Source organism: Budorcas taxicolor, chromosome 4 (genome assembly GCF_023091745.1).
Source record: "Budorcas taxicolor isolate Tak-1 chromosome 4, Takin1.1, whole genome shotgun sequence".
Taxonomy (NCBI): domain Eukaryota; kingdom Metazoa; phylum Chordata; class Mammalia; order Artiodactyla; family Bovidae; genus Budorcas; species Budorcas taxicolor.
In genome coordinates this window covers 121,299,987-121,324,426 of record NC_068913.1, presented here as the reverse complement: position 1 = coordinate 121,324,426, position 24,440 = coordinate 121,299,987, and the positions used below count along the sequence as shown (strand labels likewise).

General features: G+C 49.8%; 1 protein-coding gene across 1 annotated transcript in view; it reads left to right on the top strand.

Moving 5' to 3' along the window:
• VIPR2 (vasoactive intestinal peptide receptor 2) overlaps positions 1 to 24,440 on the top strand; it is a 66,420-nt gene that overhangs the window by 27,172 nt on the left and 14,808 nt on the right. Inside the window, exon 5 of the mRNA XM_052638712.1 lies at positions 14,372 to 14,469. Coding sequence (XP_052494672.1) covers positions 14,372 to 14,469 — 98 coding nt within the window. The remainder of the gene's footprint in view (positions 1 to 14,371; positions 14,470 to 24,440) is intronic.

The following is a 24,440-nucleotide window of genomic DNA, read 5'->3' as shown; positions in this document are numbered from 1 at the left end:
CTCCCACATTATATATTTGCTAACATAGGTCTTAAATAAAGAGCACTTCTGCTAAATTTAGCCAAGAGAACTGTTTGGCATTTCAACCTTCCCATGCTTCAAGCAGACACATTTCTTCCATGTTATGCCATATTCCTAAAAATATTTCTGCAGCCTCCTCTCAGCTTTCAGACCACGGCGGCAACCCTCACACTGACCGCTGGTGCGGCCTCCCCCAGGGTCCCCGTCCCTAGCATGCGGCCCTCCCGCATCAGATGTCTTCCATCGCTCACTCCTGTAGGACCACGATGTCCCCACGTCGGGGTGGGGCGGGGGCTCGGCAGGGACGGCCTGCAGGGGGCGGAGGCCAGGATTGGAGCCCAAGGTGGGCCCACGCTCAGCTCTGTTACGGGGGCCGATCCCACTCTGCCTCCAAACGAGCACCAAGGGTGGTGTCTTTGCTTCTCTTTGCATCAGGTGGCGGGAGGAAGCTTCCCAGGGTTTTTTTCAGGGCACGCGAGGGCACTCTCAGTGCATGGACCGCTCATCAGATGGCGGGGGTGGCACTGCGTTGGGGAGGTGAGGCAGGTGGGGTAAGACCTGGGGGCTCAGGATGGGGAGCCCTGCCATCAGGCCTGGGTGCCCACCAGCCCCAGCCGTACCCCCCCAGGCCCTCAGGAAGGGAGGCGCTGCTCCAGGGTAGGATGGGGGCCACCAGGATATTCGCTGGATAGTCCTGTCTGTTTCACCACGTGACATACAAATTTCAGGACTGAAAGTCTGTAGTCCAAAGAGATAATTGAAGAAAACATGGAAATTAGCAATGTTTGTTTTTCTGGGTGTTTGCGATCTGTTACAGACCTAGAAAGAGAAGACAGGCTTTCGGAGAAGCCCCCCTGCCCGCTGTTAGGGTGGTCCCACCCGCCACTGGGGCGGGAGGTGGGCATGTCGGGGGCTGGACAAGGGCAGCGAGAGGCTGCACGCCCGGAAACACGTGGATGAAGGGCCGGAAACAGAGAAGCTGCATGTTCTCTTTAGTGGCTTCGTTATGTTTTCTGCTTCTTCAAAAGTCAGCAAATACGTTGCTTCTATATTCAAATAGTTTTAAGTACCCTCGGAACAAATTTCTGCTGTTTGACAAATCATCTCTCAGTGACATTTGCCGCCGCCCGGACTCTGTCGGGACAAGGGGGAGACTCAACCGTCAAATTTCCTGCTGCCGAGCATTTCCTGAGGCCTGTTTGGAGGCGACTTTCTTGCAGGAGTGCTTCAGGGAACCCAGCTGGCTGGTTGTCCTGCAGCCTCTGAGGTCTGGGGGGCAAGCGGCAGACACCCGGCCACACACACGCACCGCCTCAGGTGTGAGCAGCCCTGCTGTAACCCCAGCACCGCACGTCTTTGCAAAGCTGCTCCGTCCGCTCTCCTTCCCTCGTCGTGCTGGAGGCCTCACCCCTCAGCCCGGCTCCCTGTGGGCTTTGCCTGGTGTCTCTAGGGTCAGGTCCTGGTTCCCTGCCGAGCGTGAGGATGCTTGGTGGCAAAGCACAGGCTCCCGACCTCTCTTTCTGTCGCCTTTTCTTTATCATAAACCCTGTGCTCGAAATAGGTGTCAGTGGGAGAAAGCATTCAAAAATATCTACCACTTTTTTTTTTTAACCTCAGAAATGTCACATTTGGATTTTAAAAGAAAATCCATTCTCCTCTAACCCGTCCACACCAACAAAGGAGCGGTCCCTGAGGTGACTGAAAACAGGGAGTTGGGCACACAGTCCTGACACCCGTGCAGACAGGGACCCCAGGACCCCAGGACCCCCGCCTCTGGAGGGTCACGGGACCCCAGGACCCCAGGACCCCCGCCTCTGGAGGGTCACGGGACCCCGGGACCCCCGCCTCTGGAGGGTCGCGGGACCCCGGGACCCCCGCCTCTGGAGGGTCGCGGGACCCCGGGACCCCCGCCTCTGGAGGGTCGCGGGACCCCAGGACCCCGGGACCCCCGCCCCTGGAGGGTCGCGGGACCCCGGGACCCCCGCCTCTGGAGGGTCGCGGGACCCCGGGTCCTCCGCCTCTGGAGGGTCGCGGGACCCCAGGGCCCCCGCCTCTGGAGGGTCGCGGGACCCCGGGCCCCCGCCTCTGGAGGGTCGCAGGACCCCAGGACCCCAGGACCCCAGGGCCCCCGCCTCTGGAGTGCCATGGAGCCTCCAGGACCCCTCTGGAAGGCTGACCCTGGCCCACGGCCAGGCTGCCCGCTGCTCAGGGGTACAGTCTCCACGGGGAGCCTGCCTGTGCTGAGGGGGCGTCCGTTGTGGGGACTGTCTGGACCCTGGTCTCCTGCTCCTTCTTGAAGCCTCTGCTCGTCCTCAGGAGGACAGTGACCTCGGGGACAACGTGAGTGATGTCCCCAGGTGACCCCAACTTGCCGGGACCGGGGCCTGGTCATTTCCTCCCGGGACAGTGCTGTCTGAGCACCCAGCTGGGCTCAGGTCCAGTTCCTCAGAGGCCCCGAAGGCTGCAGCAGAGACTGGAGGGGCCCAGCGCAAAGCCGGCGACCTGCGTCTCCCCTTTGGGTGCACGGTGCCTCTGAGCCCCGCAGACGGGAGGAGGAGCTGCGGTGAGCAGGAGCGCGCCCGCCCGTCCCCCTCAACAGGATGCTGGTGGTCCTGCGGGAGGCGGGACCACGCTGCCCGTGGGGAGGCGGTGGGTGTGATTCCAGGTGCTCCGTGAAGCAGGGTGAGCGCAAACGGAGCCTGACCCAGGAGGACTAGGGGCGCCAGATGAACAAGCTCGAGGATCTCTTTCCTCATAAAAACGGTCTTTATTATAAAATCAAACCAAGCGCCATAAATCACGTCTCGGGCTTTTACTGAGGGTGTTTACAGCTCTCAGATGGATTGGCTCACTGAACCCCCCGACAAGCCCATGAGGGAGAGCTGTGCCTTTAATCACCGCTTCACAGCGAAGGGACGCTCACCCCTGGGGTCCCCAGTGAGTGCAGAGTCCCCACGTGCTTGCTCGCCACCAAGCATGCAGGCTCCTGGAGCTCTTTCCGCCTGGACATCCTTCCCTGTGCTTTCTGGGAGCATCTTCTCATTTGCCTCTTTGCCACCTGGATCCGTTCTTTCAAGAGGCAGGCACCTGTTAAGGTCTTCAGCCCATTTTTAATTGGGTTGTTTGTTTTCTCATTGTTGAGTATTAAGAGTTCTTTATATGTCTTGAATAACAATCCTTATCAGATGTCTTTTGCAAATATTTTCTCCCTGTCTGTGGCCCGTCTTCTCATTCTCTGAAATTCTTTCACATGGTAAAATTTTTTAATTTTATTGAAGTCCAGCTTATCAATGATTTGGAGTGACTTTAGCACTGTATTTTTTTTTAATTTATTTGTTTATTGAAGGATAATTGCTTTACAGAATTTTGTTGTTTTCTGTCAAACCTCAACATGAATCAGCCATAGGTATACATATAGGGATTGTATTTTAAAAAGCATCACAACCCAAGGGAACCTAGGTTTTCTCCTATGTTATTTTCTAGGAGTTATAGTTTTGCATTTTACCTTGACATCTATAGGAGCTTCCCTGATAGCTCAGATGCTAAAGAATCGGTCAGCAATGCAGGAGACCCCTGAAGATCCTAGGTCAGGAAGATCCCCTGGAGGAAATGGCAACCCTCTCCAGTATTCTTTCCTGGAGAATCCCATGGACAGAGGATCCATGGGGTCACAGAGTTAGATAGGACTGCGTGACTCCCTTTCTTTGCGGCTATAGCCCATTTTGAGTTAATTTTTGTGAAAGTATAAGGGTGTGTCCAGGTTCATTCTTTCGCATGTGGACGTCCAGTTGTCCCAGCAACGTTTGTTGGAAAGACTGCCGTTGCCCCAGTGTGCTGCCTTTAGTTTTTGTCAAAGACCAGTGACCATCACACAGGTGTGTTTCTGGACTCTGCCCTGTCCTGCTCGCTGACGTCCTTTCCTGTCCTTTCCGCCGCGGCACTGTCTGATTCCTGCAGCTTAACGGCAGCCTAGCGGTTCTGTTTGGGGAACCCCCAGCTCCTGCTGCTGCCTGGTCTGCCCCAGTCTTGGGACAGCTGTTTGTCCTGTGTCCTCCCCTCTCTTGTGGACCCAAGGAGAGCTGTTGACTTCCAGTGTGTTCAGAGTTCTGCTCTTTGTTTGGATAGAGTGGTGACGTCCACGTCCTTATCTGAAGAACTGACCAATTCCTCTTAAAGGAAAAAGCTGAAACAGATGGGTAACTTGCCCTCAGGGAGGGGCCTCTGGAGGGAGAAGACACTAGGGTCTGAGTGGAGTCTCAACCCTGCACCTCGGTGGCCCCGCGTTTTACAACTGTTCCCTGGACTCAGGTCCCACCTTATAAGAGAAGTGTGGCAAGGATCTGTCTGCTCCTTCACAGGCCGTTGGAAGAAGAGAATGAATTAACTTTTGTGCTACATTATGTAAATGGCAAAGCACCATCACAATTAGATTATAGTCAGAATCTTCTAATCAGAATGGGTGGGTCTTAAAAGATATTTGCCAACGACCTTCAGGAAGAAAAACTCAACGGTAAGATTGTTACCAGCATGACAGTGAGCCTCACAGCCAATCCTGAGCTGGAGGACCACAGGCCCCAAAGACGGGCGGGGCTGTGTTTCTGGTGGCCTCTAAAATGAAGAAGCCCCCAGCTTCCATCTTTGAGGTGAGAAAAGGAACCTCCTCACACGGGAGACAGAGGCCACCTCCTGGCCCTGCTGCTGGTCCACAGGCTCCAAAACCCTGTCCTGTGCCAAAGCCGCCACAAGGAAAGGCCCGGGCTGGCCAGCCCACTCTGCGTCCTGCCATGGGCAGCACACACTGCCCGCTGCGCCCTCCACCTGCCGCCCCACAGGACGGCGTGTGTGGGTCCCTGCGGTGCCTTCTCGGAGGAGCTGGGAGACCCAGCAGGACCGGCGTGTTCGGAGCAGCTGCCAAGCGGAGTGAGTGTCGTGCACTGCTGAGGCCTCCGCGTGGAGCCCGGAAGGCCCCGCCCTCGTCCAGAGACATCAGGTGTCCCCAGCGCCCCCACGCCCCCCACCTCGAGCTCCCCACCCATCCTTGCCGCTGCCAGCCTCGAGGGCTCCCTGCTCCTCCGGTGCCTTGGCCGCTCGGTCTCAGTCTGCAAGTAGAAGCGCAGGTCAGCGCTTACTCGTCCATTTTCAGGGTTTGTGTTAGTCTTGTTCACCCAACAGGACATTGCATGTGCTACATTTCCCAGAGACAGGGCCGTGCCTTCTAATCAAGTGGCTCCTGTCTGAGACAGACACTGCGTATCAACGGTGGTTTCCTTTGCATTCCCAGGGCCCCAGGTATGCAGGTTAATCATTACCAAAAGGTCTGGGAAAATGAATTAGCTTTTGTGTTACAAAGGTACTGAAGCATGGGGCTTCCGCAGGTTCAAAAGAGAGCACGTCAGGGTGTTTGTGCCTCAGCTGCGGGGTGAGGCAATGGGCCGGGCCAGGCTGTAATCAGAAGTTTCCCGAATCAAGTCTCTGGTCCAGCCAAGGGGCTTTCAACTCCTGATTGAAATCCACAGTAAGAAATGCGTTTCACACTGTGAGCCAACACAAACACTCCACAAAGCCACATTTTCCGTGCTGCCTTCTTTTAAGTGTTGGTTGTCACCTTCGGAATTGATTGCATAACCCACTACTGGGTTATAAATAGGGTGGCTGTGTAAAATATCGGCCAAACCTGGCCTCTCAGGAGAGAATGGGAGCTATTAATAGTCCCGGGGACAGCAGATGCGCAGCAGGCCTGGCGGGTCGAGCCGAGGCTCCCTCGCTTAGTTAGGACTCTGCGTTTGCACACACAGGCCAGGCCACGGGGCCTTGGGGAGCACTCTGCCAGCAGCTCCAGGCAGCGGATTCGTGTGGACGGCTGGGTCTGCGGGGGACTCGCTCGCCACCTGGCCCCACACACTCTGGGGGGCAGGAGGCTGACCCAGGTGACGGCAAGGGAAGGGGCGGCATCTCCTCCCAGCAGGCCTCGATGGCCCAGCGTGCAGGGCCTCATCCCCGCTGCCCACCGCAGCCCCCCACCACCCCCTGCCGAGGCCCCAAAGCTTCGAGAAGGGCGAGCTCCCTGGTGTGTTCCCCCTCGCCTGATCATGCGATGACGGTGGCACCCTGTAGAGCATTTCCCCAAGTAAATCGAAGTTTCACACGTGTACCTGTGACACGGGACCATCAGAGCCTCTCCACTGGAGAGTCGCACAGAAGCCCTGGAAACATGGCCCCCACCTGCCCGTGGGTGTCCCACTGGGGGCACCTCGGCCGCACTGGGACTGACCTTTCTGTTCCCTGAGAGTCACCTTTGCAGCTTCAGCCCCTCAAGATCAGGTGCCCCCAGCAAAGTTCTCCCCCCTCTCCACTCCCAGGAATCATCTTGTAGGCCTCAAGCTTAGTGAATCTGAGGACTCTCTGGGAAAGCAGAAAATACAGCGTTGAATATGAATGGGATGCATTAAGGCCTCCCTTCCTGCCATCTGCACACCCAGAGGCGCCCTAGCAGAGCCGTTCAGGAGGGACCCGGACCCTGACTCGGGAGGGGCCCTGGCTCTGACCCAGCAGGGACCCGCCTGGCCTCCTGGGCTCCCTGGGCTGAGTCACGTCACTGGCAGAGACGTGGGGGCCCCCGGCCCCTGGCGCCCATTCTGTGCCAGGCGAGGTCACTTTGTTCCACGGTGGTACTGGCAGCCAGAACTCAGGCCCTCCTTGTTTCAGAAGCACGTGCGCCCCATCCGTTCAGCAGTGGGGAAACAAAGCAACGCAGCCACTTGACCGAGGGCTGTGGCTGAATTAGCTGCCTGACTGGGTTTTTAGGTTTGTGCCCTTGTTTCGGGACCACAGGGTTTTAACGGTTCAGAGTAAAGTGGCCTCTGACCCACATGCTGACGGACAGCGGTCCCGCCTCCCTCGGGCCCAAGGGGCCCCGCGCTTGACACGTTCAGCAGCAGAACCGCAGCCGGGCCAGCCTGACCCCCTCACTGGTCCTCCAAGAGATGCCCTGAGACCGTGAGCGATGTCTGCCCATGGAGGGGAACAGAGCGGTCGCTTCACAGGACGGCTCAGGCCACGGCTCTTGTGTGCGAGGCTCGTCTGCTGTTTTTAATGAGTTCTCTCTGTTCACCCAACATAATCCTCCAACACCCCTTGGAGAAGTCTCAGAGAAAACCCCAGAGGTCACCTTCCTCCTTGAGATGCCCCGGTCAGGATTAGGGGATGTGATGTCAAGTCTGAAACCCAATTGCATAAACTGAAGGACAACACTGTTGCAGGTCACACGTAAAGGTTTTCTGTTCAGCGACAGTGAAAACCTTACTGGGACTGCAGGGAAAACAGCAACATCTGCAACAGATGCCCTCCGTGACTTTTTTGCCCATGACACCACAGGGGTCCAAACGTGTGCAGTACACAGGTTAGGGTGATGGACAATTCTGAACACTTGAAAGGCTCTGCAAAGGCCGTGTGTGCAGACAGAGGCTGGCAGAGACTCAGGCTCATCAACAGTGTAGCCAGACATGGCCTGTCCGACTCCAAACCCCACACAATCAAACATCAGCTAAGTAGTGTATTCTCTGAGCTAACTTCTCACGGACCACAAGCTTAGTGGATGCCCAAAGGGCTTACGAAGAAAAGAGTGAAGAACTGCAGAGCATCCTACATGTTCTTTTATCACCTTTCGTTGGCTTCAGGAAAACAAGTCCTCACTGACAATATAATTAAAAACATCCTTTTCATACATCACTAGACTAGATGTCTAGTTCTAAGACTTCTATAAATTCACAAAGTTCATAAGAATGAGTTTGGAGAGTGTGTCATCCTATTATCCTGACTGGGTCACAAATGAATATTAAGTTCAGCCAGTCATGTGGAATAAATCTTTTGTGTATCAAGAAATTATTACAAAGGAGCGTTTAGATAAGTCCATCACCCTGAAAGGGAGCAATGCCTTCTAATTTCAGAGGTATTAGAAGGGGGGTGACCACTGGACTCGTTGCATTTCCCCCAAGTATTTGTGCCTTCAGCTCTGTTTTGTGAGGTTTGTGGTGCAGATTATAGGTGTTAAAAGGTTTCCCTGGTGGCTCAGACGGTAAAGCATCTGCCTACAATGCAGGAGACCTGGGTTCGATCCCTGGGTCAGGAAGATCCTCTGGAGAAGGAAATGGCAACCCACTCCAGTACTCTTGCCTGGAAAATCCCATGGACGGAGGAGCCTGGTAGGCTACAGTCTATGGGGTCGAAAAGAGTCAGACACGACTGAGCAACGACTTCACTTTCCTTATAGGTGACAGAAACTTAGGTGTTTTCTCCCTTGGGAGCTTGCCAGTAGTTTTGCTGGGAACTGAAGGCTGACAGCCCATTACCGACCTCTGAGCAGCCTCTGCTCTCACGTGTGGTTAGCGCATAACGGGTTCCTGTTTCTGTTCCTCTCGCTGCCCGGTGCGCCAGTGTGAACAGGGAGGGGCCCTCCAGGAGGAAGGCGTGGACAGCACCCTCCCCCGTCCCTTCCCCGGGCGCACGTGTGTACTTCAAAGTTGCCATTGCACCTAATGTACACCCTGCTTCTTCTCTTTTACAAAGGATCACATAGCATGAACCTTTTCTGAAGTCAGTCAACGTCCTTCAAAAACAAGATTGTTAAGGGAGTGTGATATTCTGTTTTATAAACATGCTGAGTTTAGTTCACAGCTTAGGTTGTTTCTAATAGCTGATTATTTTTAACCAAACAAATCTGGGTGCCAATCTCAAATTCCTGGTTAAAGGACATGAAGCATGAAGAGGATGTTTTTAATTATTGTCAAACAGCTCTCTCTGGAGCGTGCTGGTGTGTATTTTCATTGGAAATGGATGTGATTCAGCTAACACCCTCACCGGCAGTTTCATATTCTTTCAACTATCACCAACTTTGTAAACAAAATAGTTATCTTATTATTTTCACTGTACCTGGTTGATCCCAGTGGGCTCGGGCTCCCCACAGGAGTCCTTTGCCAGCTTCCCTGTTGGGCCGTCCCCCTCCCTGGCCACCAGTCTTCCCCGGGATCTGTCATCCCAGCTGTGCCTTCCTGCAAGGCGCTTCTTGTTCTGCTGCTCACCACAGAGACTCTGAGCTGGACCTACAGGCAGAGCCCTCCTGACCGGCAGCACCGAGGGGCCTGGCAGATGCAAACACGGGTTCTCCCAGGAGGAAATCCTCACCCAGGCCTCCCAAATTCCCGGAAACCAACCCCAAAGATGAGCTCACGCCTAAGTGTACAAACTGCACAGGGAAGCTTCCCAGGTGGCACTAGTGGTAAAGAACCCACCTGCCAACGCAGGAGACAAGAGACACAGGTTTGACCCCTGGGTTGGCAAGATCCCCTGGAAGAGAACATGACAACTCACCCCCGTAGTCTCACCTGGGAAATCCCATGGACAGAGGAGTTTGGCAGCTACAGTCCATAGGGTGGCACAGAGTCGGACACAACTGAGTGAATTAGCACGCACACAAAGAAGAAAGCACTGTGAACCAGTCAGCAGATCACAGTGAAATCATATCCCCAACACTGGAGACAATGGATTCATCGAGCACAGAATACAAATAAGTGCATTTTTAAATGTTTTTTTTTTTTAAAGAGGAAATTGGAAATAACCAAAGACAAGACATTCCAAAAAGGACCTGCTCTGAGGGGGAAAAAATAGACCTAAAATAATGAAAAGCAAAGTATACAGATCTGTTGCGTTCCTTTATGCTAACAATGAAATATTGATATCAGAAAGAGAAAATTTTTAAATGACCTCTTTAAAAATTGCATCAAAAATATATATATATTGATGAATAAGACTGACCAGCAGTATGTAAACTGAGAGCTTCCAGATGTACTAACTGGATTTAGAAAAGACAGAGGAACAAAAGATCAAATTGCAAACATATGCGGGATCATAGAAGCAAGGGAGTTCTTTTAAAAATCTACTTCTGCTTCATTGACTACACTAAAGCCTTTGACTCTGAGGATCACAGCAAACTGTGGAGTATTCTTAAAGAGATGGGAATACCAGACCACCTTACCAGCCTCCAGAGAAACCTGTATGCAAGACAAGAAGCAACAATTAGAACCAGACATGGAACAACTGACTGGTTCCAAACTGGGAAAGGAGTACGTCAAGGTTGTGTATTGTCACTCTGCTTATTTAACTTCTATGCAGAGTACATCATGCAAAATGCTGTGCTGGATAAATCACAAGCTGGAATCAAGGTTGCCAGGAGAAATATCAACAACTCAGGTATACAGATGATACCACTCTAATGGCAGAAAGTGAAGAACTAAAGAGCCTCCTGATGAGGGTGAAAGAGGAGAGTGAAGAAGCTGGGTTAAAACTCAGCATTCAAAAACTAAGATCATGGTGTCTGGTTCCGTCACGTCATGGCAAATAGACGGGAAAACAATGGAAACAGTGACAAATTTTCTTTTCTTGGCCTCCAAAATCACTGCAGAAAGTGACTGCGGCCATGAAATGAAAAGACGCTTGCTCCTTGGAAGAAAAGCTATGGCAAACCCACACAATGTATTAAAGGCCCGTATGGTCAAAGCTGTGGTTTCTCCAGTAGTCGTGTGTGGAGGTGAGAGCTGGAGTATAAAGGAGGCAGAGCGCCAAAGAATTGATGCTTTCAAACCGTGGTGCTGGAGAAGACTCTTGAGAGTCCCCTGGACAGCAAGGAGTTAAAACCATCAATACTAAAGGAAACCAACCCTGAATGTTCACTGGAAGGATTGGTTCTAAAGCTGAAGCTCCAATACTTTAGCCCCTGATACAAAGAGCTGACTCATTGGAAAAGACCCTGATGCTGGGAAAGATTGAGGGTGGGAGGAGAAAGGGACGACAGAGGATGAGATGGTTGGATGGCATCACCGACTGAATGGACATGACTTTGAGCAAACTCCGGGAGATAGTGAAGGCCAGGGAGGCCTGGCGGGCTGCAGTCCACGGGGTCGCAGAGAGTCGTTCATGACTTGTAGACGGAACAACAGCAACAAATGCTGACTGAGAAGGTGAAAACTATAAAGCGCCAATAAAGGAGACTAAAGATTATCTTAAAAATGGAAAGAAGCCACACGCTCTTGGACTGGAAGATTGTCATTAAAGTGACCACACTGCCCAAAGCAATATACAGATTTAATGCAATCCCTATCAAATTACCCATGACATTTTTCACAGAACTAGAACAAATAACCCTAAAAATTATATAAAACCATGAATGGCCCAGAACTACCAAAGCAATACTGAAGAATCAGAACAAAGCTTGAGACATAACCATCCCAGACTTCAGACAGTACCACAAAGCTACAGTAATCAAAACAGCATGGTATTGGCACAAAAACGGAACTATGGATCAATGAAACAGAGCCGAGAGTCTAAAAACAAACCCACACATCTATGACCAGTTAATCTTCAACAAAGGAGACAAGAATATACAATGGAGAAGAAACAAGCTCTTCAGCAAGTGGTGTTGGGAAAACTGGACAGCTGCATGTAAATCAATGAAGTTAGAACACTCCCTCATACTGTATATGAGAATAAACTCAAAATGACTTAAATACTTAAATATGAGGCAGGACACTAGGAAACTCCTAGAAAAGAACATGGGCAAAACGTTCTAACATAAATCACTGCAGTGTTTTCTTAGCTCAGTCTTCCAAGGCAATAGAAATAAAAGTAAAAATAAACAAGTGGGGCTTAAGCTTATAAGCTCTTGCACAGTGAATGAAAGCATAAACAAAATGAAAAGACAACCTACGGACTGGGAGGAAATATTTGCAAATGATGAGACTGACAGGCTTACTTTCCAAAATATGCAAATACTTCATGCAACCCAAAAACAGTAAGACAAACAACCCAATAAAAAGAAATGACCAGGAGACCTAGGCGTTTCTCCAAAGAAGACATACGAATGGTCAACAGGCACATGAAAACACACTCAACATTGCTAATTAGTAAAGAAATGGAAATCAAAAGTACAACGAGGTATCACTTCAGCCTGGTCAGAATGGCCATCATTGAAAATTCTACAAATAATAAATGCTGGAGAGAGTGTGGAGAAAAAGGAACCCTCCTACATTGTTAGTGGGAGTGTAAGTTGGTGCGGCCACAATGGAGAACAGCATGGAAGCGCCTTTAAAAACCAAAATAGAGCTACCATATGATCCAGCAATCCCACTCCTGGGCATATATCTGGAGAAAATTCTGATTAGAAAAGAAACGTTCATCCCAGTGTTCACCACAGCACTGTTTACAGTGGCCAGGGCATGAAAACAACGTTTGTCCACCAGTAGGTGAACGGATAAGGAAGAGGTGGTGCCCAGGTGCAATGGAATGCCCTCTGCCTTAGAGAGCATGAGATAATGCCATTTGTAGCGACATGGAGGCGCCTGGAGACTGTCGCACCAGGTGAAGTAAGACAAAGGTCACGTGGTATCAACTGTATGTGAAATGTAAAGTACGATATAGATGAACCTATTTACCAAACAGAAACAGACACAGACACAGAAGACAAACATGGTTAACAAAGCAGACGGCGGGGGCAGGGGGGTGTATAAATGAGGAGTTTGGAACTAAGACACGCACACTACCATCTGTAAAACAGGTAAGCAACAAGGGGAATTCTGCCCAATGTTCTGTAATAACCTATAAAGGAAACGAGTGTGTGTGTAACTGAGTCGTCACGCGCAGTGCATCTGAAACCAGCACAACACTGTGAATCAATTACACTCCAGTTTTACAATGAAAGTCAGCAGATTCGTCAAAGAGCAAAACCAGATACAGATGAAAAGCAATCTCTGGAACCAGGGAGAAAGGTCCAAAGAAACTGCCAGGACACAGCAGCGGGGTTGAGGGGGCAGGCCGTGGAGGGTCCCTGGGATGAGCGGCAGTGTCACTGTGACCGCAGCCCCAGCAGGAGGGACAGACCCCGGCCGCCCAGGCACCGTGGACAGAGGGCCATCCCCAGCCAGGCTGCTGCGGTGAGCCCGGAAAGCACCCAGTCGCTGAGCGTCTGCAGACCGCGCGGACGCGGCCTCCTCCGCGCCTGGGCCTCTGGGGATCCAGCGCAGAGTGCGCTCAGAAACGCAGGGGCAAGAGACGGTCCAGAAAACAAGCCTGATGGGTCCGCGGCCGCAGACCCATTAGCGAGCCTGAGGAGTGTGCTTCTGGGGACGCAGAAAGCAGAGGGGCGCTGAGAATCCGGGACCGAATCAGGGGCCGTGAGGAAAAAAGCCCGAGAAGGGAAAACGCAGCCGAGACTGTTCGCATAATAAAGGAGGAGGGCAACCCCAAACAGGGCGATGGGGCGCCGGAGGGGGAGCAGCGGGGCCAGCAGGGAGGCGGCTGCAGGAGGGGAGACCGCCCGCGACCCCGCCGAGACCGGGCACCAGACCACGTGTGTTAAAGGTACACCTCGGGCATCAGGCCCGGGGAGGGCCCCGGCGCCCCCGGGTTTCACTCAGCTGTGGCTGCGCTTCTGGGGTCTGTTGGCAAGTGTGGGTGCTCATCACTTCGTTTGCTGGGCTTTCGGTGGGCATGAACTATGTCATTTTCCAACTGTCCAACCTGAACTGTAACTGCAGGTGACACAGTGGCAGCTGCTCCAAACGTGCCCGTCCTGCCTGTGACCCCGCATCAGGGTGGCAAGCGGGACAGACCCTCCAATCTGGGTTCCCAAGGGTGCTGCTGAACCCCAGTGCATCCCTGCTTCCTCCCTTGCAGGCTCGAGGCCACAGAGTGACACGTCCCACACACACTGACCTGTGAGCCTCGGGGTCACTGGAGGCAGGACCTGCTGTTTCTCTCACGCTTAGCTCTGCCGTCTCCATGCACTTAAGACCCAGATCACACCAGGGGTCCATGGTGGGAGCTAGGAGCCACGCGCCATGGAGGCAGGATCCTGCTGGTCTTCCCGGGTCAGACCCGCCCGGTTCTGCTTGGAAGTGGCCATTTCTGTGGGCAGGGTGACCTCGGGGAAGACCACAGGCTGGGCCCAGCACCCACCCGGGTGGGCTTCTCCCCCCAGAGACGAGCACGGGCTGCAGAAATGGGTCCCTGCGTCTGGAGGGCTGACTGCTCTGGGCAGGCCTGGAGGCCCCTCCAAAGGTGCTGCCCGCTGTCCTGGCTTCCTGAGCTTGCCCAGCTGGCGCCCTCCAGAAAGGTTTGCCTTATGGAGACCGGGCCAAGCCGTGGAAGGGAACAGGTAGGCGTTGAGTGTCGTTTCTGGCTCAGGGCGGAGGTGGAACTCCAGGATATTACTGCCTCTGTCATGCCAGCAGCAGCAGCCCCCAGCCCCTCCCGAGGAGGAGGGCCCCACTGCGGCTCACGGATGCATCTCCTTCTCTTTCAGATCACATTCTACATTCTGGTGAAGGCCATTTACACCCTGGGCTACAGCGTCTCTCTGATCTCCCTTACAACAGGAAGCATAATTCTTTGCCTCTTCAGGTAAGCAGCAGAAATGAGTGATTCTGCCAAAAACAGGGGATGGCAAAGAATCCATTTAAGCTGTCTCAGCCTGGGAGGGGGGCAGAGACCATGCCCCCACCCTCATCTGTGCCGAGCCAGCCAGACTCCCTTGGAAGGTACAGTACAATGCTGACGCTGACATTTGCATGTCTCATTTGAAGAGACAATGCTGACCGTGGATAAGAATGCAGTTCAACTGCTGGAATTCTCCAGGCAAGAAAATCAGAGTGAGTAACCATGCCCTTCTCCAGGGCAATGTTCCTGACCCAGGGATGGAACCTGGGTCACCTGCATTGCAGGCAAGATTTTTTACCAGCTGAGCCGCCAGGGAAGCCCCCTACTGATGTCACGCTTTGAAAACACAGACGCAGCCTGGCCTTCCCCTCCCCACTCAGAAACGCCCGGGTTGAAGCCTCCCAACAGGCGCTCTGTTGAGAGACAGTGTCATGTGTTCAGGAGGACAGGTTCAAATCCAGGCGGTCTTGTAGCGGCTGTGTGATGCGCGGCAGACCGCCTTCTCTCTGTGTGTCTGTTAATTGCACAGGCTGGGGGACCCACGCGGTGTGTGGGAGGCGCGCCGTCAGCGCAGCCTGCTCCTCCCCTGCACCCAGACCCTCACTGTCTCTGGAGCTAACACCAGACGTTTTGCAGCTGGTGCTGGGGTGTGAAGGAGGTGTAGACGCTTCCACCTGAGAAAAGCTTTTACTTTTAGGTTAAATCCATGTAAGGGGTGCTATCCAGCTTATTTTAATGGGTTTTGATCACCTGTCAAAACATAATCTGTAGACAACAAAGAGCTTTATTTGGGGGTCTTAGGAATTGCAACTTGGGAGACACAGATTCGGGTAAAACTGAGAGGGTTCCAGGGAAGAGGAGTTGGAGGCTGGTAAAGAAAGAAGCCGCGGGTTGTGAAAGACGTCTGGCAGGAACTGGGACTGGCCCTGACACAGAGGGAAACTGTCCCCACGGCGTAGACTGTGACGGGTTGTCCAGGGTCTGGGTCCCACACGCACCTGAGTTTCAGGGATACTGTGCAGACCTTCTGGGCACCTTCGTCAGACAGTAGGTGCTCAGAGCTCAGATTCCATTGGCTGAGACATGGGCGGCCCACCTCCTCCAGGCCTCTAGCCCCGTGTGGGCGCTCTCTTGGCAAGACTCCCTCCGTTTCCTTTTCCTCCACACACCACGTATCTTCTTTCGCTTTGCTAAAATGTAGTTCGCGTGTTGGTCACTCTTCAGATAACATCAGTGACATAGAAAATGGAGTATTTTAAAACATTAGGAGATCCATCCTTGGAAGAAACTGAGTGAGTGGAGTCAGTGGAGCGTGTAGACGAGACCCCAGCAGCCGTTGGCTGGTGCTTCTCTCGGTTCGGGCATCTCAGATGTGACAGGCGGCTGGTAATTCTCAGAAAGAGTGAGGCGGTGCCTTTAATCCAGAACTGCACTTTGAAAAATGTAGGGAAGACCTGTCATCTTATATGATAAAAACTTTTAAGAAACTGATAGCATTATTACTCTTTGCTCTGCAATCTTCTATATTTTACTGTACATTTTAAAATCTGGAAATTGTGAAAACAGAAAAAAAAATTTAAGGAGGTTAGCTGGCACAGGGTAACTTGAATGAGAAAAAAACTCAGCTTGTTTTTGAAGAGCTCCCATCTCGAGCAAACCATATACTTGATATCAGTATGGGGCTTCTGTGGTGGCTCAGCTGGTGAAATATTCTGCCTGCAATGCAGGTGACCCAAATTTGATCCCTGGGTCAGGAACATTCCCCTGGTGAAAGGCATGGTTATCCACTCTGATTTTCTTGCCTGGAGAATTCCATGGACAGAGGAGCCTGGCGGCCTACAGTCCATGGGGTCGCAAAGAGTCGGACACAGCTGACATCAACAGTTTCCCTCAGGTTTGTACTTCATGGCCTGTTTAACTATTGCAAGTACGGTCATGACCCGTGAGGAGAATCTCAGATGGTTTCATGCATGTCAAACACCGTCTTCTCTACAGGAGAAGGCACTTCGTGGTTACGGGCAGCACACGCCCGCAGTGGCAGTCCGTGCTCGGCAGCTCAGTGTGGAGCGGCTGCAGACTGGGCCCCGCCTTCCGTCCAGGCTTCCGTCCGCCTGCTCACGCCACCCCGGGAGAGCTATGAGACTGAGCTGATTCTAAAGGCCATGTTATAAAAACAACACGCCCCATTGTCTTGGTCATTACACCCAAGAAGCAGGCTTCTTTGCAGTCACCATTTATTCTCCAAAACAGCCCAGAGGCTAAGAAAGGGCCGAGCCACCACGACCCCACTTTGCAGACAGCGAGGGCGCATCGCCTTTCGTCCAAGGTTGTGTAGACGTGGGTGCCGGCGCCAGGCCCAGCTCTGCGTGGGAGTCGTGGGCGGGCGGTCGCTGTGCTCCTGACCGTGTCCCGGGGTCCAAGCGTGTGCTCACGGGCCTTTACTCATGGGCCCAGGAGCAGCTGCGGTGATTGCTCCAGCCTGTGCTGTGCATTTCATCAGGGTCGTTATTAATAATCTGGTCCTTCCGACACCTCCACCAAGTGAGTGCTCTTGATCCCAGTTGTAGCAACTCGAGAAGGAGGCCCTGCCACTGAACGGGGGGCGGCAGGGTCTGACCCACAGCCACATGCACCCCATTCACCCTCAGGAATCTGTTCACGCAGTCATGGGGCGTGTTAAACACAGGGAACAAACTTCCTGACTGAGGCCCCGCGGGCGTGTTACACACGCAGAACAGACTTCACTACTGAGGCCCTGAGAGTGTGTCACACACGTGGAACAGACGTCGCTACTGAGGCCCTGCGGGCGTGTTACACACGCAGAACAGACTTCAGTACTGAGGCCCTGTGGGTGTGTTACACATGGGAAACAGACTTCACGACTGAGACCCTATGGGCGTGTTACACACATGAAACAGACTTCACGACTGAGGCCCCGTGGGTCTGTTGCACACGCAGAGCACACCTCACTACTGAGGCCCTGTGGTCTGTTACACAGAGACCCCCCCTTCCCTGAGTGAAGCCTGCAGCAGGGGCCTGGGTAGGGCTCCCCACGCTCAGATGCATCTCCCCCACGAGCACAGCCCCCAGGCCACGGTCCAGCAGGGGCAGCGCCAGGAGCCGGGCTTGGGACACTGCATGTCCGTCAGCTCCCGCTTCCCAGTAGGTTACTGCTAGTCAGAGCGCTGACTGCAATGCTAATTTTGACTCTTTTAGAACTTAACGGGAGGAGTGCCCAGTCTCTGGGCTCCTCACTCAGCATTTGCAGGGAGATTGATCCATGTTGTTGCGTGTGGCTGTCCTGTGTGAAGATAACACAGCTCACTTACTCATTCAGTGTTCGTGGAGTGAGGGGTAACTGTTTGACGACAGGCAGTGCTGCTGTGACCATCCATGTGCCGTCGTCCCCTGCACACAGGCACACGCTTCTTCAGCTGCGGGTGTGTGTGCACGCCTCCCCTTATGTTCCCGTCTGCTTTGTAACTATACGTCTTTCCTGGTCACAGCCATGCACACACTCTTTCTCTCCGGGTGCTGCACACTCACACCTGCTGAGTGAAGATTCCTTCCACTCCATCTCCCACACCATTTGTTATCCCAGTTTTAAAAGATGTTTCCATGCAGTTGGGTCTGTATAATATAGAGTTGTGTTTTTAATTTGCATTCCCTGGTGGATCATGATATCATGTTTGGATACTTTTAAATTTTCTTTTTTTTTTTTTTTTTGCAGTACCATTTCAAGTGTTTGCTCATTTTTCTATTCAGCTGTCTCTCTCTCTTTTTTTAAGTTAATTTTTAGGAGTTCTGAAGGGCAGCCTTTTGTCAGCTCTGGGGATTACAGATTTTCTCTCCAGCACTGTGGTTCAACTTTATACTCCTCTGATGAGGTTTTTGATCAGTGAAAGTTCTTCATTTTAATCAAGTCTGTTGACTATTTGTCTTTATGGTCAAAGCTTCCTGAGCCTACTACCACCTAGAAATTTTATTATTTAACTTCGTGTGTTTGGGTTTATGATCCACGGGTGGTTTATTTTTGTGGATGGTGTGAGGTAGGGGTGGAGATTCATGTGCTTTCTCCGTGTGTGTGTTCAGTTTCTCCAAGACCATTACCTGGGAAGCCAGCCTGTGCCAGGACAGTGCAGAGGCGTCTTTAGGGCTGTGCGTTGAGGGACTGGGTTCTCTGTTCTGTCCTGTCTGCCCCTTCACCCATCACCTGCCGTTTTTGTGTTGCTGTAACCACTGTGCCTTTATAATGAGTCCTGATTTCCAGCAATGTAAGCCTATCAACTCTTTTTTCTCATTACGAAGAGACTGGTCATCTGCACTTTCATAACCAATCAGTTTGTCAGTAGCCATTAAAAACAATGGATGGGATTTCATTTTGGATTGCACTGAATCTGTAGATCAGCTTGGATAGACTGGTCACCTTCACCATTTTAAATCACCCAACCAGTGATCTTGGCAGCTCCTGCCATTGGCCTGGGCTTTCTTAATTTCCTTCGATACTCCTCTGTGGTCTTCTGAGGAAAGATCTTGGACATCTTTTGACGGTCATGCCGAAGCCCTTGTTTATGCTACTGTATATATTTGTGTATTAACTTTCTAGAAAAGGAATTGATTTCTGTATGTTAATCTTGCTTCAGCAGCCTTGCTTAATTATAAATTTTATAGTGATTATGTAAATTCATCTGGATTCCTCTATGTGCCACTCATGTTTTGAAGCACAGTGACTGGAAGGGATGGTAGCAGACCACCTTTCCTTACTGCTGAGCTCAGAGTGGAAAGTCTAGATGTTGCACTGTAAAGCATGAAACTCACTACAGTTATTTTGATGATACTCTTTATCAGATTAGGAACATTCCTTTCAATTCCCAGTTTTCTGAATTTTTAATCATGAATGGGTTATAAATTTTGTGATAATTTGTCTGCATATATTAACATAAGTAGGTGATTTTTTCTCCAAAAGTTCATTTAATGTGAAAAATTATATAGGGAGATTTTCTGATATTAAATCTCCCTTTCATTCCTATAATAAACCCTACTTGGTTGTGCTGGGTTTAATTTACTAATATCTTGTTTAGGATTTTTGCATCTACATTCATGAATTTAATCTATAATTTCCTTTCTTGTAAAATCAGGCTTTGCTGTGACAGTCATGCTGGTCCACAAGTGAATAAGCAAGTGGCCCTATTTCCTATTCTGTGAAATAGTGAAGGTTGAATAAGGCGCTGTTTCCTCTGTAGCGTTTGTGGATTTCACCAGGAAAGCCATCTGGGTGGAGAATTGTCATGTGGGAAGGTTTTATTTTTAGGTTCAAGTTTTTAAAAACAGACATAGGATGATTCAAATTCTCTGTTTCTCTTTATGTTAATTACAAGCTGTATTTTTCAAGGAATCTGTTCATTCCATCTATATCTCTCTATATATCTCTTATCATATTTTCACGTGTGTAAGAGCTATACTGATATCTCCTTTTTCATTCCTGGTATTGGTCCTCTTAGTTTGTAGTAATGCTTCCTAAGGCCCACTTGATTTCATACTCCAGGATATCTGGCTTATAGGTGAGTAACCACACCATCATGGTTATCTGGGTCATTAAGATCTTTTTTCTATAGTTCTGTGTATTCTTGCCATCTCTTCTTAATCTTTCCTACTTCTGTTAGCTCCTTGCTCTTTCTGTCCTTTGTTGTGCCCATCTTTGCATAAAATGTTCCCTTGATGTGTCCAGTTTTCTTGAAGAGATCTCTAGTCCTTCCCATTCTATTGTTTTCCTCTGTTTCTTTGCATTGCTCACTTAAGAAGGCTTTAACTCTGCATTCAGTTGGGTATTTCATTCCCTTTCTCCCTTGCCTTTAGCTTCTCTTCTTCTTTCAGTTGTTTGTAAGTCTTCGTCAAACAACCATTTTGCCTTCTTGCATTTCTTTTTCTTGGGGATGGTTTTGATCGCCCCCTCCTGTACAGTGTTACAAACCTCTGTCCACAGTTCTTCAGGCGCTCTCTCTACCAGATCTAATCCCTTAAGTCTATTTGTCACCTCCACTGTATAATCATAGGGGATTTGATTTAGGTCAGACCTGAATGGCCTAGTGGTTTTCCCTACTTTCTTCAGTGTAAGCCTGAATTTTGCAATAAAGAGCTCATGTTCTGAGCCAGAGTCTGTGGAGGAGCTGGAAGGCTTTAAGCAAATACTGAAAATGTCTTTGCTCCACTCATGATGAAGGTTGGAAGCTGGGACGAGCATAACAAAGGGTTATGAGCGTTCACTGAGTGCCCAAGGCTGGGAACGGATGACGAAGGGTCAATACGCCCGGCCTTGAGGCGTTCGAAGGCTTCCTTCTGACCACCTGTTTCTGAGAGCAAGGACCGTTGTTTCACGATAAGACTCCCTTTAGAGTCTCGCCAAAGCTGTGTTGCGGCTTGGGCGGTGGGAACTGTATTTTGTGCTTGAATGCTTTGATGTCTGTCTGGAATGGCTACGTGCACGTCAGCCGTATGCTCTATTCCCTGAAAATCACAAAACTGCACGACTGGATCATAAACTCCGTCAGTCCACTCGAGGCTGTCCCCGCGTGTCCTTTTCAGAGTGCGGCTCTCCGAGCCTTACAGAGTCAACTCTAGGTCTTGTTTTTGCTGACTGTATAGTGCTTTTCCATCTTCAGCTGCAAAGATTATAATCGTCTCCTGGAATGTGAAGTCAAGTGAGCCTTGGGAGGCAGTACTGCAAACAAAGCTAGTGGAGGTGATGGAATTCCAGCTCTATTTAAAATCCTAAAAGATGATACTTTTAAAGTACTGCAGTCAACATGCCGGCAAATTTGGAAAATTCAATAGTGGTCATAGGACTGGAAAAGGTCAGTTTTCATTCCAATCCCAAAGAAAGGAAATGCCAAAGAATGTTCAAACTACTGCACAATTTCACTCATTTTACATGCTAGCAAGGTAATGTTCAAAATCCTTCAAATGAGGCTTCAACAGTACGTGAACCAAGAACTTCCAGATGTATAAGCTGGATTTAGAAAAGGCAGAGGAACTAGAGATCAAATTGCCCACATCTGTTGGATCATAGAAAAAGCTAGAGAATTCCAGAAAAACATCTACTTCTGCTTCATTGACTATGATAAAGCTTTTGACCACAACAAACTGGAAAACTCTTAGAGATGGGAACACCAGACCACCACACCTGCCTCCTGAGAAACCTGTATGCAGGTCAAAAGGCAGCAGTTAGAACTGCACATGGAGCAACGGGCTGGTTCAAAATTGGGAAAGGAGCACGTCAAGGCTGTAGATTGTCACCCTGCTTATTTAACTCATAGGCAGAGCACATCATGAGAAACGCTGAGCTGGAGGAACCACAGGCTGGAATCAAGATTGCCAGGAGAAATATCAACAACCTCAGATATGCAGATGATACCACTCTAATGGCAAAAAGTGAAGAGGAACTAAAGAGCCTCTTGATGAAGGTGAAAGAGGAGAGTGAAAAAGCTGGCTTAAAACTCAGCATTCAAAAAACTAAGATCATGGCATCCAGTCCCATCACTTCATGACAAATAGATGAGGGAACAATGGAAACAGTGACAGGTTTTCTTTTCTTGGGCTCCAAAATCACTGTGGCCAGTGACTGCAAACCATGAAATTAAAAGACGTTTGCTGCTTGGAAGAAAAGCTATGACAAACATAGACAGCATATTAAAAGGCAGAGACATTATTTTGCTGACAAAGGTCCATATAGTCAAAGCTATGGTTTTTCCAGTAGTCATATATAGATGTGAGAGTTGGACTATAAAGAAAGCTGAGCACCAAAGAATTGATGCTTTTGAGCTGTGGTGTTAGAGAAGACTCTTGAGAGTCCCTTGGACTGCAAGGAGATCAAACCAGTCAATCCTAAAGGAAATAACACTGAATATTCTTTGGAAGGACTGATGCTGAAGCTGATGCTCCAATACTTTGGCCACTTGATGAGAACAGCTGACTCACTGTAAAACACCCTGATGCTCAGAAAGATTGAGGGCAGGAGAAGAGGTGAAGAGGATGAGATGGTTGGATGGCATCATCGACTCAATGGACATGAGTTTGAGCAAACTCCCGGAGACAGTGACGAACGAGGAAGCCTGGTGTTCTGCAGTTCATGGAGCTGCCAAAAGTCAGAGACAACTTACCGACTGAACAACACTGTCATCTTTACTTCCCTTCTTTGTGTCTTGATGAATCATACTGTATAAAGTTTCATCAGTTTTACCAGTGTTTTCCAAGAACCAGCGTTTGACTTTTTTCTCTTGTATGCATATTTATTAACTTACTGACATGCCCTCTTATCTTTATTATTTCCTTCCTTTTGTGTTCTCTGGTTTCGATTTGGTGTTCTTTTTCTAGCTTGTTAAGTTAGATGTTCAGCCTTCCTTTGTTTAGACTGATTTATTTATATCTACAAATTTCCCTCTCAGACCTGCTTCATTCCCATCTTTCAAGTCTAAAGATGTGTTTTTCATTATCATTTAGTCCTAGTTTTTCTAAGCTCTTCTTTTGATTATCTTTTAACTATAAAAGTTTATAGTTTAATTTCCAATCTGTTATTAGTTTTCTGTTCAGCTTGCTAATGATTTCTGGCATAACTCGTGGTGATCAGAGAGCATACCACATGAATTAAATCCTCTGAAATGTGTTAAGATTTGATTTGTGACTCAGAATCTGATCTTTTTTAGTCAAAGTTTCACTTTCATTTTAAGACGATGCAGATTCTACAGTTATTGGTTTATGTGCTACATATATCATTTACACCATGTATCGATCATGTTATTCAAATATTCTAAATTTTACTATTTCGCATAACTACTTCCCCGGCGGCTATGGTCCATGCAGTCACAGAGTGTCGGACACAACTGAATAAGTAACGCTTTCACTTGTTCTATCAGTTACTGAGAGACGTGTATTAAAATCTCCAACTATAATTGTGGACTTAACTATATCCCCATTTACTTATCTCACTGTTTACTTTGTCTATTTCAAGGTTATGCTATTAGGGGCACACCCATTTCAGGTTTCCTCGCCCTATAAGCCCTGCCGTACGAGTAAATCTACTTCTATGTCGGTGGAGCTCTGCCTGCTTCCTTTCCTTTGATGTCTGCGAGGTATATCCCTGTTTGCATCTGCGTGCTCTACGAGCTCCGTTTACTTGAGACTTGTTGCCTGCGTCCGGCCTGCTTTTAGTCACACACACGGCATCTCGCGCTCGCGTTCCAGCTGCTTGCTGGCAGCTGGGGCTTCAGTGCCCGTCTCTCGCTATCGTCTCAGCTGTTGTGTGGCCCCTGCGCTCTACTCATGTTTGTCTTTAGTTGTCAAGTATCTCTATTATTCCAGTGTCTCCCTTTAGGATCGTTAGTCGTATACTCGGCGATTCTTCCTCTGGTTTTCACCTCCTGTTAACAAGGTGCATGCGTGTCTCACAGGATCTAACCTCCAGTTCCTATTTCCGTCTTCTCCAGGCGGCTCGAGCCGTCCCTGCAGCCTCATGACTTCTGTGTCATCGTGACGTGTCCTTGTTGTGCACATATGTTCCATGCCACAGGCATGATCACTATTTTTGCTGTTTTCACAGTCAGCATTTGTTTAGCAATTTGTTTGTCATCTTTCCTTCCTGCAGCTTCCTGTTTCCATCTGCGTCATCTTCCTCCTCCCTAAAGATCTCCTTTTAGGAAGAATTCTCATGGCTATTGATGCCTGAAATCATCTTAATTTTGCCTTCACTTTTGAGGATATTTTTGAGAGTACCGAATTCTTTGTTGGCAGTTACTTTTCTTCATCACATTGAAGATGTACGTCCTGATTTCTTTTGAAAAAGTCAGCCTCCAGTCTCACCATAATGCTGCTGAAGGATGAGTCTTTTTCTCTGGGTCCTTTGAAGACTTTTTTCTTTGTCTTTGCTTTTTAGCAGTTTTGCT